The sequence below is a fragment of the Carlito syrichta genome, unplaced genomic scaffold (genome assembly GCF_000164805.1).
Source record: "Carlito syrichta isolate Samal-C Ts95f unplaced genomic scaffold, Tarsius_syrichta-2.0.1 Scaffold308488, whole genome shotgun sequence".
NCBI lineage: Eukaryota > Metazoa > Chordata > Mammalia > Primates > Tarsiidae > Carlito > Carlito syrichta.
In genome coordinates this window covers 474,517-489,208 of record NW_007252584.1, presented here as the reverse complement: position 1 = coordinate 489,208, position 14,692 = coordinate 474,517, and the positions used below count along the sequence as shown (strand labels likewise).

General features: G+C 45.3%; 1 protein-coding gene across 1 annotated transcript in view; it reads right to left on the bottom strand.

The window, feature by feature from the left end:
- Positions 1–167: 167 nt before the first annotated feature.
- RS1 (retinoschisin 1) overlaps positions 168–14,692 on the bottom strand; it is a 22,390-nt gene continuing 7,865 nt past the window's right edge. Inside the window, exons 2-6 of the mRNA XM_008065468.1 lie at positions 14,149–14,174; positions 13,543–13,648; positions 5,590–5,731; positions 2,543–2,738; positions 168–587 (exon numbers count right to left, since the gene is read on the bottom strand). Coding sequence (XP_008063659.1) covers positions 435–587; positions 2,543–2,738; positions 5,590–5,731; positions 13,543–13,648; positions 14,149–14,174 — 623 coding nt within the window. The 3' untranslated portion in view covers positions 168–434. The remainder of the gene's footprint in view (positions 588–2,542; positions 2,739–5,589; positions 5,732–13,542; positions 13,649–14,148; positions 14,175–14,692) is intronic.

Sequence of the window (14,692 nt, the reverse complement as noted above, 5' to 3'; positions counted from 1 at the left end):
CAGGCGGGTCTCCAACCTGCGGGCTCAGGCAATCCACTCACCTCAGCCTCCCAAAGGTGCGGGATTACAGGCTGAGCCACCAAGCCCAGCTAATCAGGGCTGTTTTGTATTCTCCTGAGACTACACCTTTCACAGTGTCACTGTTAAAAAAAAAAAAAGGCAGCAAATTACCCCTGCTACTTAAGTTTTTGTAAGAAAATTGTTTTCAGGGACATTTTCTTTGTTCTTACTTACTCTGGCTCTGAGTGGGGAATAAGTTCATTTTTCTTTCACTGAAAATTGGAAACTATATCTTTTTTTCAAAATGAAATATTCTCTACTCAGCTCTGCATTTAAAAGTGCTTTGTAATATACAGCCCTATCTGTCCCAGTGGTGTGTCAGGGGTGCCCCCAGGCCCGCTCTGCCTATTGGCAGGCACCAAGCTGAGCAGGCCTCAGGCACACTTGCTGACACACTCCAGCAGCTCCATCCGGATGGCAATGCGGACGTGCCAGCCCAGCGGGATCAGGCGGATGAACCGGGAGATGATGGGGGGCCGCAGCAGGTTCTGGACTGTGGAGGTTCGATCCGAGTTTCCATAGAAGACCTAAAGAGAGAAAGGCAGTCTTGTCATCATCACATCAGGGTAGAGAAAAGGAGGAATGATTCCTGTCTGGAGCTTTTAACTATGGAAAATCTTAAAAAATGGTTAAAGTTCAGAGTTTGCAAGTGCCCCCCCAAAATCTGACCTTGAGTGATTGTTAGCACCTACATGCTCAGGGCATCTGAGTCACTATATGGTTATATGGGGACATCTGGAACTGTGCCACCCAACATGGTAACCACTAGCCAATGTGTCTATTTAAATGCAAACTAATTAAAATTAGATAAAAATTCAGTTCCTGAGTCACATTCACAACATTTCAAGTGGTCAGTAGCTACATGTGAACAGTGGCCTTCATATTGAACAGTGGAGATATGAGCATTTCTATCATGGCAGAAATTCCTACTGGATAGTGTTGATAAAAAATGCCTCTTGACTCGTCACTAATCTTTGTTTTTATCGTTCGCATTTTGACAGGAAGTTTTGAAAAGGCCCACATCACATAGCCAAAGTGGAGCTCAAGTAAAAACGTGCCTGGTTCAGAAATTGTAAGCCAAAGCTTAAGTGCGTGTCCATACGTTGATACAAGTGACAAGAACCTTTTACACTTGGATAAAGTTTTTTTTTTAAGACATAAAAACTAGAGAGAAGATTCTGGAAAGGGTAGAGTGGTGCCAGAGTAGAGAAAAAAAGGTGTTTGCCTAATGTTTTATAGCATGCAACATAAAAAGGTGCAGTGAATGTTTGACACTTTTTCCAAAGAAATCACTCTTTGCCTTCGTTCCAGAGTCACAGTGAAACATTCATTTCATCCTCTGAGATTATCTCCTGAAAATATCTGGCTGTTGCATTTGACTTCGTGCATCCACAGAACAGGAAGAACTTTGTCCGCCATGATCTTGTCTTTCTTCCCAGTAGCAATGCCCCACACTGCCCTCTCTAAGCTGTTTGTCCTTGAGCCTGTTCAAGTCTGGAGCAAGATGTAGCGGGCCTCTCCAAACTGCACAGGTGCCCAGTGGAGTGCCTCTTTGCAAGAAACCATCAAAGCCTTCAGAAGCAAGGGTTTGAAAATCTTCTATTATCTTTTAGAGAAGCCAACTAATAAGGACTAGAGCAAAATTAGAAGTCCAAGTATCAAGATGATTTTTCCTATTGTGTTCAAATTCCTTGATACCTCGACCCATGAATATCTTGCTGTACAAATTGTCATCAGAGACTACAAAACCTTCTGATTCTCAACTGCGCATGTCTACTTTAACCTGATAAAATGTCACAATTAGCCTGAGGAATTCCTTACTCTTGGCAAAAGGACAGTTAACATTTCTGGCTAGTTCGTGTTCTTAATTCATTTTTATTCATTGCAAATCTGTGTAGTCAGGAGCCTACTGTGTTTAGCCTATGGTGAAGAAGACTTTGGTCTCAGTCCACAAAGATTAACAGGATATGGAGTAACCCAAAGGTTTAAGTGCCTTTGTTTTTGCACTGGTGAAGTCCTTTTAGCCATTTAGTTGGTGGCTAACTTACTAAGTTGTCAAAAATCTCCCAGCAATTGGTCTCAGTGAATAGTAAGGAGAGGCCATATCTATATAAATGGACAATGCTCTATGCACATCAGTAACAGATCAAGCCAGACCCATGAAGCAAAGAACATTCAATGATCCAGTGAGTTTGAAATAGTCCAAATGACCAGTCTTGAGTATTCAAGCAACTATATACTGATGTGAAAATTCAGACAAATACTTCTTTTGTACCTAAAAGTGGCATTTGTTTGCAAACAAACTGTGCTGAGCACCAAGACAGCACATGAAAAGAGCACACCATATTTTGGGGGAAAGGCACAGATGACCCACCATGCCCTGGAGTCTATGCTCTGACAGAGGTTGGGGACAGAAGCACAGAGATGGGAGGGGAGACATGGGGGGGTGAGCCTAAGGGGGTTGGGGCTAAGCCCAACTTACCCGGTTGTTTCCAGTCTGGTCCTTATAGTAAATCCAGTTCAGGCGCTCATCGGTCCTGTACTGCACACTGTACTTGGTCATCCACTCATCGATGTCACAGCGCCCCTGGGTGAGGATCCCTGAAATCACCTTGATCTCCTTCAGGTCTATCTGTAACCACTGGCTACTGTCCTGGAACTTGGAAAGCCAGGCGCACCTGCCAGGAAACACTGAATCACCAGGAGCCTTCCTCTAGGAATGTGGCCAAAAAGCCACCAGGCACTGGCTTTGGAGGGCCTGAAGAGTCCTCAGCCAAACTCAGGAAGTCTGGGCTGCAGCCTAGTGAGCACCCAAAGCCCTGTCTTCGAGGAGTGTCAGCCTCCACTCTACTTAACTTGTACTTCATTCTTTCCCCTGTATCCCTGCGTCCCCAGAAAAATTGCCAGATTCAACTCATATTGTCAAAGAAATGCCTTCAAGTGTAGCTGGAATTGCTTTGAATGCTGTTGAACATGTCTTTCTTTAAAACATGCATGTGCACACTGCCAGCCCCTGCCCTTTGCAAAAGTCTCCCCTGTGACTCTTTTTCCATATTTCACCCTCTTCATACCTATCTGTGTCTCCTTCATATACGGCCATCCCTGGCATTCGGGAGTGTCTGCCTCGTACAGAGCCCTGACTGGTGGATGTAGAAGGGCTTTGACAGGCGGAAAGCCAGATAACTGTTGAAGCAACTAATTTGTTGTTTAGCTACATTCCTCATAAATTGTAGAAACCTATATTCGTTTACCTCCTCTCCTTTTCTCCTTTTAGTCCATATTTTTAGCTTCTCTGAGTGCTGTGGGGGAGATGAAGAAGTAAGGATGACCTCCTCCATTTGACACACTGGGAAGACTTTCTAAGGAAAAGATATTTGTGACTTGAAGTTGGCTAGGGGAGGGAGGGAAGAAGCACGGGGTACAGCAGGTGCAAAGGACCTGAGTTGGAATGATACCTCCAGGGTGTGGATACGGAACATAAGGAAGGTCAGCAAGGCTAGAGCATGGGTAAGACTCTTTTTTTTCCAGACTTGCTCCTTGAGTGGCTCCTAACTTTTTACTTCCATCCCAGGCCTTTTCTAAATCCCAAGCCCAGAGAGCTAGTTACTGGCTAGGTGACTTCTGATGACTTCCAGCATCTCAGATGAAACATCCAAAAGTGAGCCCCAAATTGCCCCTGCCCACACCCCTTTCAGGCTTCAACTCTCTGAGTGCTACCCCATCCTCCCAGGCGTCCATTCTAGCCATCTGAGAGCCTCCTTGGCCCCTTCTTCTCTACCAGTCCTGATGCCCACTCCATCTATTGGCCCCATCTCCAAATGTCTCTCAAATCCCTCTACTTCTCTGTCTCCACTGCTGCCACCCTAGTTCATGTCACCTTCCTTTCTTGTTGTACTTCACTTAACTAGTCTCCCTGGGCTGCTCTTCCCTCTACACTAAACAATTCACCCCACAGCAATCAGACACTTTTAAAAAAATTAAATTTAGAGACAGCATCTTCCTTTGTTGCCCAGGCTGCAGTGCAGTGGCACTATCATAGCTCACTGCAGCTTTGAACTCCTGGGCTCAAGGGATCCTCCTGCCTCAGCCCCCTGAAAAGCCAAGACTATAGGCACACACACCCACACCTGGCTAATTTTTTAAATTTTTTGTAGAGATGGGGGGGGGGGGTCTCGCTATGTTGCCCAGGCTAGTCTTGAGCTCCAGGCCTCAAGCAATCTTCCCATCTTAACCTTCCAAAGTGCTGGGATTAAAGGTATGAGCTACTACACCCAACCAGAACTTTTCTTAAAATATGAATCAGCTTGTGATACTCCTTGACTTAAAGTCTTTATCCGGCAGAGTCTGCTAATTGTCTCCCAATATTTTCTTCCCATTTTCCTGTAGTAATAGCACCCCTGAACTTCACCTGGGCAAATGGCCACTCGGGTAAGGTGACATTTCTCAGTATCCCTTGCAGTTTGCTGGGGCCAGCTCACCAAATTCTGGTCAATGGGATATGGGCAGAAGTAGCCAATAGGGTATGATTGTATCTTCAAAGGCAAAGTGTAGGCACTCTGCTCCTTTTTTTATTCTGCCTACTGACAAGAATGTGGATGTGATAATGGAAGTTAGAGCAACCATTTTGGACCTCAAGATGGAAGCTTCATGTTAAGGACAACAGAATAACAAGGCCCCTGCTACTATCAAGCTGCCATAACATGCCTAGACTGCCTAATAAAATGTTTAGGTGAGCAAGATATACACTTCAACATTAAGTCACTGTACTTTGGGGCTCTTAGCTACAGCAGCACAAACCTGTATGCTAATACACACCCAGGGAACTCCCATTAGCCTTAGAATAAGGACCACAGTTACTAGTGTGACTTACAAGGTCCTGCACCATCTGACCTCTGCCTACCTCTCCTCCTTGTCTCACCTGTGCCCTAGCCTTGCTGGCCTTGCTGGCCTTCCTTATGTTCAGCATCCACACCCTTGAGGTATCATCCCAACTCAAGGCCTTTGCGCTTGCTATACCCCGTGCCTCTTTTCTCCCTTCTCTGGCCAACTTCAAGTCACAGGTCAAATACCTTTCCCTTAGGAAGCCTTCCCGGTGTGTCAACTGAAGGAGGTCATTCTTCCTTCTTCGCCTCCCTGACAGCTCTCATCACACCTACTGAACAATGAGTGTGATGATGTGTGCATAGTTTGTCTCCCCCTTTAAACTGTATGCCTCTTGGAGGCCTGCTTTATCCACCATCCTTGCTGCATGGAAGGCACTCAATCAATATTTGTTGAATAAATGTGTTCTGTGTCGTTCATTTATTAGAGAGACCTATATTTCCTTTTTGTGTTTGTTTGTTTGTTTGTTTTTAGGAGACAGGCTCTCACTCTGTCACCCAGGCTGGAGTGCAGTGGTGACTCTAAGCGATTCTCCTGCCTTGGCCTCCCAAAGTGCTGGAGCTATAGGCGTGAGCCACTGCTCCAGGTTGAGACCTATTTTTTCAAAGTACATGAGATAAAAGCCCCTGGGCTGCCTGCCCTGCTTACCCAAAGCCTTGACTGTTGAGCCGAGCCTTGTTTGCAGTCCACGAGGAATACCAACCCACGTACTGCTCTGGGTTGGAGCAGGTGATCTGGTCAGGTGTGACCTCCCCTGACTCGAAACCCAGGGGCTTGTGATATGGGCATTCTGGGAAAGGAAAAACAGTGCACATTGAAACACTCATATCTCAATACTCAACAAGCACAAGGTGACTAAAATAACAAAACAAACCCATCTGGTTTGCACTGTGGAGATGGAGGATGTATCACTTGTCAGCATGGTTCCCAGTAGGCCTTCAACTGTTCACCACTCACACGAGAAGAGACTCATAACCTTCGAAAGAGCAGAGGGAAGTGGTGCCCTGGCAACTTCATGGGGGGGAGGGGGAGGAGCACTTGAGAAATACTTTACCTCCTCCACCATCTTAGAGATCTAAAAACCAAGGTGCACAGTGAAATACCATATTTAAATACCACACATCTTTATTTCCCTCATGAACAGGTTTAGCCATCCTGTGTGATGACATCAGTGTCCCTAATTTTCCTTGGACAGCAGATGATGCCAATTATAGGAACAAAAGAACGGTAAGAGGCAAGAAGGGCAATTATATATTGAGACTGACTTCCCACTTGTAAATTGCAGTTTTCTCACCAGTCTAATGAAAAAAAAAAAGCAGGTGAAATGTGCCCGTGGGACTGTTGAATGAGAAACAGCTGAAAGGACCTGCTTTTTCCCAGTAGGAATAGCCAGGGTGGTTCTTCTGGGTTAATTGTCTCCAGCTTCCTCTTGTCTTATATCCTCTCACTTTAACAGCATTGGGCAACCTGGTCAGAGACTGCTCTTTTTCAATCCAGTATTCATTCTCCCCTTCTTTTTCATTCTCCCCCTTTTTATTCTCCCCTTCTTTTTGAGTAAAGAGCCCCTCCTTTTATTGGGGGTAGCAATGTAGCCAGCTGAAAAAAAAATCTTTCCCAGACTCCTTTGCAATTGAAGTGACCATGAGACATAACTTCTGACCAGTGAGCTATAAGAGGATGCCTGCTGGAGATTCCTGGTCAGGTTTCACTTGTCCCTTCTTTCTTCCTGTTGCAGTGACCTCAGCCCTGATACACTTAAGCAACTCCCTATCCCTCGTCTTTTTACCATGTGAGCTAAAAGAAATTAATTCAATAAGCCAGTATTTAGGGGGTCTTGTACTTGTAACCATGCCTGGTTCCTAGCTGAATATCCTTGGAAAACAAGTGATAAATATAGGTAAATACATTCTCTGAGTTTTCCTTTTTTTTTCTTTAGAGGCAGGGTCTTGCTCTGTTACCCAGCCTGGAGTGCAGTGGTGCGATTGTAGCCCACTGCAGCCTCAGATTCCTGGCCTCAAGCGATCCTCCTGCCTTATTCACCTAGTTTTCTGATTGTGAATGATAAACTCCAAATAAGGCAAATCAAATTATTTTCTCCATGTGTAAATTTGAGTTCAGGTTGAAGGGCTGAATATATTTACTGAGGCTTCATCACCTGTAACAGTAAAACAAATGCTAAAGTCTTTCTGGACAATTTTTCAAAAATCAGTATATTTGAATGTAATTCCCTGTCCCCCGAGGCTGAAAACAGAAGGACAGCTTCAGACCTCTGGGAACGGGGGCTTAACTTCCTTTCTGCCTGAAGGAATAGGCCTCACTCTCGTGAGTATCTGCAGCTTGGTGGGACTGAGGGCACCACGTTTGTAGTTTATCAAGTCTTCAAGACTTTGGGAGCCTGTAAAATAATGTCAACTCCTGGGAGAGAGAGAGGAGCACTTTATGGGTCACTCAGTCATGTCTTGTGTGGCTGAATCAACAGGGGAGCTTTTTAAGCGTGCAGTTCCCAGGACTCCACCCCAGAGCATCTGCCTTTTGAACAAGCACACTTTGAAAGTGCACTTGGGGAACCTTAGCCTGCCAGGGAAGGCATTTTGTTGGCTGGCAGATGCTGAGGGCTGAGCGCCCGTGGCCTTGTGGGCTCTTACACCCCACACATTCCTCCAGCCTAGAAGACAAGTCAGAGCATATGAGAGGAGGAACAAGGCCTGGTGTCAGGAAGCAGGGTTTCAGTGGGGCCCTTGGCCATCACTTAACCTCAGGTTTTTTCATCAGTAAAATTCTAACCTTGAATGTCTCTGAGGCCCTTCCACCTTGAACATTTGATGATCGACCCTCTTTTTTTATTTTTGCTCAGAGCACCAGCTCTGAGGGAGGAGACAGAAGGGAGGAAATAAATATGTCACCTCTCCCTATCACCTCATTTTGGCATTTTGCTCTTTCTCTGTTTCTCCCTCTCGTCTCTCTCACCATTTCTTCCCAATTAGCCTATCTAATGGTTATGAGCAGGCTATAGACCCACAGGGGGACCTGGCCAGAGCCAATGGCCTTGGAGGCCTGTGAGGGCTTGGGCAGGCAACAGAGAATCTGTTGTTCACTTTGCCATCTAAAGACATATGTGTTGAGATATGGATGCTGTACTTACTCCCTGGACAAGACCTTGATTTCACTTTCCCCCGGGCCACAGTGGGTGTCTAAGATCTGATGCCTGACTCCCAAGCTCCAAGTCTCATCCCACTGCTCCCTGAATATTTTCCAGGTGAATATTTCTCCCCACATGGCCCAAAGAAGCTCTGTGCCATACAAGTCCCAACCTGAACCATTCTTCATCCAACCTGCACGCCTGCTCCCTGGCTGGTCCTCCAGGTCCCAGGCATTGCCACCTCCAGTTCCCCAGCTGCCTAACCCAGAAAAGTGGTAAGCAGAGACTTTAGACCAGTGGGACTCAGCCTGGGCTGCACCCTGGAATCAATTGGGGAGCTGTAGAAATGCTGACATCAGGGCATTTCCTCAGGGATTCGGATGTCATGGGTCTAGGGTGAGGCCTGGGCATCGGGATACAGCGCGAGTAACTGAAATGGGTGGTCAAGGTCAAGAAGGAAGCCCTGCTTCCAGCCAACTAGAGCTGGGATTGGATCCCGCTCCTCCACAGTGTGAGTGCAGGCAAGCTGCTTAATCTCTCTGGGTCTCAGGTTCCTCATCTGTGAAATGGACACACCAGTAGTACCTGCCTTCATAAAATTGCTGTAAGATGAAGTGAAATGATGTTTAGAGACTTTAGAGTTTGTAGAGCAGTGTCTGGCCACAAAGCAGCAGATGATATTGGTGTAGCTGACTTCATGAGACTATGTTGACATCTTCTCGAATTTTGTGTTTTTTTTCTGGCAAAGACTCAGCAGGGCAGAAATCCAACACCCCCCTATCCTACTATGTCCTGTCATCATCAACCCCCAATGTATACCTCCTCCAGAAAATGAGGATAGTTTCATGTGACTAACGATGCAAGCAGCCTAGGGCATGACGGGGCCCTGATCTCAGTGGGGACATGGTTCTCCTGAGAGGCTGGACTAGGGTCAGGAGTGGGAGCCCTGAGCTCTGAGCACCCTCAGGAAATTTGGGAAGGTCCCTTGGATGGAGCTTGACTCAGAGTGGGAGGAGCCACCAACAAAGTATCTGCCTTCCAGTGGGGCTGTGAGCCAAGCAGGGAGCCTGTCACCCAGCCTGTGCCCAGGTTTCGCCCTGAGGCAGCCCTTGCAAGCTCTTGGAGAATTCGTGTAGTCCAAAGGGGGAAAGAAAGGACTTTCAAAAATCCTGTCCTTAGACTTCTCACGGTGGGAGGGACTCAAAGGGGGACTTAAATGGATTTAGTCTAACATGTAAATACAGAAAACGTGACATTTCTCACTCTCTCTGTGCCGTGAGGTAAGCTGCACTCCAGTTATATTAGTGAGATTTTTCCTGACTCCTCTTTTTCCCTCTCTCCTCCTTCCAAGGTCCTGGGTGAGTGCCCATCAGGTCTACACACAGCCTGGAAGGCTTCCGTTGAGGCCGTCTCCTCTGGACCCCTTTTACCTTTCCGACAACGATCTTCATCCTTCAAATCTGTACTAGCCCTGAACTGGGTAAGGGGCTCCAGGTGCTGCCTCCCTTCCTCGGCACCCTGCACTCCTGTCACTTGTCACTCTTCCCTCAGCCTTCATTAACTGCCAGCTCCCCTCATCTGCCTCGCTCCTTGTTCTCCTGTATGGGCGGCCCCTGGGGACAAGCAGAGGAAATGGCAGAAACAGGCAACAGAGAGCACAGGGAAGAAGTAGAAGCTACCTGTGGCCTGGAGACCCCACTCTGGCCTAACCAAAGAGAAACCATAAATTGAGTATAAGCTGGAAAGCAACCTAAATAATATTGCTGAAGGAATTAAGAGAATTCTTATCAGACACACAGAGAATAGGACCTTCCCGAGTTTTCCGCCCAATGTAACTTTGTTGTTGTAGCTATTAAACCTGTTTCTATACTCATTTAAGAAAAAAACCTGCATCTTTTGTGGCTCAAGTGGCTCTCCTGAGCCATGATTTGGTCATTAGGTGGATAAAAGTATATTTGTAATGTGCTAGTCCAGGCTATGTACACTGAACATACGAAGGCTACCCCTCAGAAAAAATGGAATTATCTTTTGAAGGGTGGGCCCCTTTGTAGTACAGACTTCCCCTGCTAAGTAAGTGCTCTAGGAACCCACTGGCATCCGTGTACCAGCTAGCATTGTGGTGAGAGGCTGCGTTTGGCTTCAGTGACTCTTTTTCTTTCTTTTCTTTTTTTTTAGATTCTTTTAACACATTTGCCCATTTCATGATGGATGATTTATGAATGCACCTGCTCACACTGCACTGAGTGCCGAGCAGTTTTTGTCCAAAAATGGCATGACCCCCATGCTCCACCCTCCCTGTTCGCCTGATCTCACCCCAAGAGTCCTTTTTGTTTGTTTGTTTGTTTCCCTGGATGAAAAAAGTCCTCAGAGGGAAACATTTTGCCAGTGTGGAAGAGGTGAAACAAAAACGTCAGAAGCACTAAAAGGCATCAAAATTGACAAGTTCAAAAACTGTTCTGAGCAGTGGCAAAAGTGTCTCAACAGGTGTATTGCATCAGATGAGTACTTTGAAGGTTGCTGAAGCTTCAACATGTGTGAATAAATACACAATTTTCTATAAATAAATTCCAGGGTTTTGGGGGGTCCTCCATACTAGTCCTTTTTCTCAGTCAATACTTTCTGGGTTTTGTAGGTGTGAAGGCCAGATGTGCTTATAGAGAGTGCTAACCTAAGGAAACACAAAGAGAGTTCAGGATAACTCTTGACAAGAGATTCCAGAGAGATGTGAATAATATTATGCATATATGTGACAATATAGTATATGTGACTTGAATATGTGTGACAATATAATATCATATAGAAGATCTACATGACAATATAATCATGTAGAGAATATATGTGACAATATAGACTAAAATATATAGAATAATATTTATGAAAGAATAGATGATAAACTCAAATATAATATAAAACATAAAATCTAGAATCAAAGTAAAGCATTAGCACACCATTGGATTTCTTATACTTCTGACACCTTCCCTACCCTATTTTCTGCTCTCAGAGTGCCAGGGTAATCTTGGCTCAACAGTGGAAAAGACAGGGCTTTTAGTATTTTTAATAGCATTAAGTTGAAGATTAGGAGGCCATAACGCACCTGGCCTTCTGCTCTGTGGAGTGGGGTGGGGAATGGGTATTAACAGCCAGGGTGCACCTGTGAGCTCCTCCTAGCAGCCCTGAGTGACCCCCCCCCCAACCTTCTGTGCTTTCTAGGGCGTTCTTCCCCACTAAAGTGGGCTTTGGTGGAAAATCTGCATCTCAGGATCCAGAGAGACCAAATGACATTCTGGACATGCTAATAAAAACCTGAAACACTGCTGAGCAATTGACTTCTGGAAGTTTCTAACTAGTCCTACTGCCTTGAATCATCTCTTTAATGGAAGAACCAATTAAGAACAATGAATCAACTGATTATTACTGAGGCTGAGTTTTTTTTTTTTTTCCTTCCTGAAAATATCTGTGTTGTTAAACAACAACAACAAAAAATAGTGCAATGGAGAGAGGAGAACACTTAGGCTAAAATAATTTCTCATTTTAGAACTTCAAGTTCATGGCAACTGTGTAGAAGAGACAGCTTGGGGGACCAGGGTCAACTTCACACCCCTCAAACACATGACCCTTCTCAGTATCACCGCTGATTAGGCAAATGAAGCCAGTCCACATAACTCGTCTGTTTTCAATTTCTTCTTAGAACTTCTTTGGAATGGAATTCCAGTAGGTCTCACGTCTCTAGCAGAAAGAACACTTGTTTCCACTAAATGTTAAACTTCTCCAAGGCAGAGAGACAAGGCTTTCCTTTCTTTCACCCTGTCAGTGCCTGGTACATAATAGGCACATGATGAAAGATGGGCAGTAGAATCACATTCCAAATGGATTATTAAGGAGGGTGCTTCAATATTGTCTGAGCAGATCACATCAGCATTTAATGACTGCATGAGCTAATGTCATGGCGCACAATGGGACGGCCCCTAGGCAAAGCCCACTGAACTAAACAGTGCGCTATGCTTTCCTCAGGACTGGGCCCCCTCTGTTCCCTAGAGAACAGGCTTGGTTCAGAAACCATATCCTACCCCTTCAGTAAATTGGAACACTGAGGCAGTAGAAGCCTAGTATCCTAACCCACTAAGCTGCAATTTGCTATTTTAATGCAAATTTAAGGAAATAATGAAGAGAGACACACACAAACACACAAACTTGTCTCTTGTGGCACCATTATTAGGCAATTATGTGAAGTCAATGAAGTTGCATGGCACCATCATAACCCTGGAGAAGGGGCAACCAGGCTGGTTTCATGCACAGTAGGCTCTGAGCCATGGAAAGGATTAAACACTGCCGATAGTTGCTGGGACTGCCTAGCCTCTGAAAATTGGATCTCCTCACTCCTCCTTCAGAGTGTGAGCTCTCAGGAGGCAGGAAGAAAAGGAACTGACCTTTATTAAACAGTTTCCTGGGTACAATTCAAGCTGCTTTAATGTCTCATCTTATTTATTCCTCAAAACAACTCTGAGCAGCCAGCAAACTATGGCCCTTGGGCCAAATTAGGTTCACTGCCTGTTTTATAAATAAAGTTTTATTGGAACACAGACATGCTTGTGTATTTACATATTGTCTATGGTTTCTTTTGAGCTACAAGAGCCGAAGTGAGTTGTGACAGAGACCATTTAGTCCACAAAGCCACAAATATTTACTCTCTGGTCCTTTACATAGTTTACTGGCCCCTCACTTAAAAATAGGCTACATTCGTTGCAGAATAAGTTGTGCTGGAAGTTTCAGAGACTTCACACAACGTAGGCTTGTTTTTCACTCAGGTGTCCTGTCTACCGTGGGTGGGCAAAGAGGTTCTGCATCACAATCACCTAGGGAAGAGGCTGAAGGAGAAGCCACTATCTCAACAAGTAACTTCACAGCAGGGAAAGGAAGAGCCAGAGAGTTGAGTGCCAGCCCTTACATGTCATTTTGGAAGTGGACTGCTCACCTTGGCTGGACCTGCTGAGAAGTCGCCACCTGATTGCATGGGGGGGGCTGGGAAATGTGGGGAAGTGCATGGCTGTTTGGTGAGCAGTAAATAACCAGACACACTGCTGTCACCTCCACTGAACAGACAACAGAGTGGCAGTACCAGAGTTCAGAACTGATGAGGTCAGGATTCCAACTCTGGTCCTTCTGGCTCTAAAGCCTTCTAAAAACTCCATGCTACCTGCTATTAATTTATTTTCAATCGGTCCCATTTATTAGTTTCATTGAAAGTTGGGGCCCATCTTACCATCTCGGCCCAGCCAAGTAGAAATCTAGGAAGCTGTTTCTGAACATTGACACCAGTGCCATCTGTTGAAGCAGAGACCAGCATGAGATTTGAAGCTCAGAGGCCAAATGGAAAAAACTCAGAGTGTGGTGTTCAGGGGGTTAACTCAGCCAGATTGGAAGAAGGAGGAGAAATGCGAGCCCGAAGGAGAGGGGACACTCACCTGGTATGCAGTCTAAGGAGGTGGCTCTTGCAGACCACAGAGTGTTGGCTCCTCCTTGACAGTCACACTTGCACGCTTTGTGGTACCAGGGATCATCGCCCTCATCCTGTGGGCAACCAGAGGGACAGGGCATCAGAAAAGTCACGGCTGGCACCCCTGCAGAGCTCAGAACCCATGCTCACTCCTTACATAGCATAGCATCTATGGCAACTTTGCTATGATAGCATAATTATGAATCCAGCCTTAACACATGTAGTTGCCACTCATCTTTGATTATAAATAAGCAAATTCTGCCACTTGGGCCACCAGCTGATAATCTCACAGACACACCCAAGTACAGGGCAATGTTCTTCCCATTATAGTTATCATGTGCCCTAGAGGTTCCTATCTGGGGGTCCTGTTTTAAAGACCTTGTTTACTTTCACTGTCTCATTAAAACACCAATCTTGGAGCTTGCCCAGGTAAAACACGCTATTGCCCCCCAAAATACATTTAAAAAAATTTTTTTAAAAAAAGAGTGATAATGCTACACATTATTTTTGGCTAGGAATATCTTCAAAGGCGGGATGCATGTGAATTCCAACCTTCTTATTGTAACCTTCTTACCTCAGTAGATGATAGTCCCAGTGTGGCTGAGTGAAAGGATAAGAGAGGAAAAATCAAATGAGTAAAAGATAAATTCAACAAAATCACTCATTACATGGAAAAGTGAAATGGCAACAGTCACATGAAAGTTAACAGAGCCTCTTCTGGAAGAAGTCCAGCTAAGTGAATATCTGTCAGGAAAAACATCCATAGATGCTGAGAAACTGGGGACAGTAAAATTAAAGAGAAAGAGTAGAATAATAATTATTGTTTTTGTTCATTATAGAATTTTGGAAAATATATTAATGTAACAAAGTGGGGGAGGGCAAGCGCCTATATTTCTTACGACCAAAGGCAACACTGTTAACATTTTGGCCAGGCTCGATGGCTCAGCCTGTAATCCTGCGCCTTTGGGAGGCTGAGGTGAGTGGATTGCCTGAGCCCGCAGGTTCGAGACCCGCCTGGGCAGCGAGACCTCATCTCTACAATAAATCAAAAAATCAGCCGAGCGTGGTAGCGCATGCCTGTAATTCTGGCTACTCGGAAGGCTGAGGTGGAAGGAATC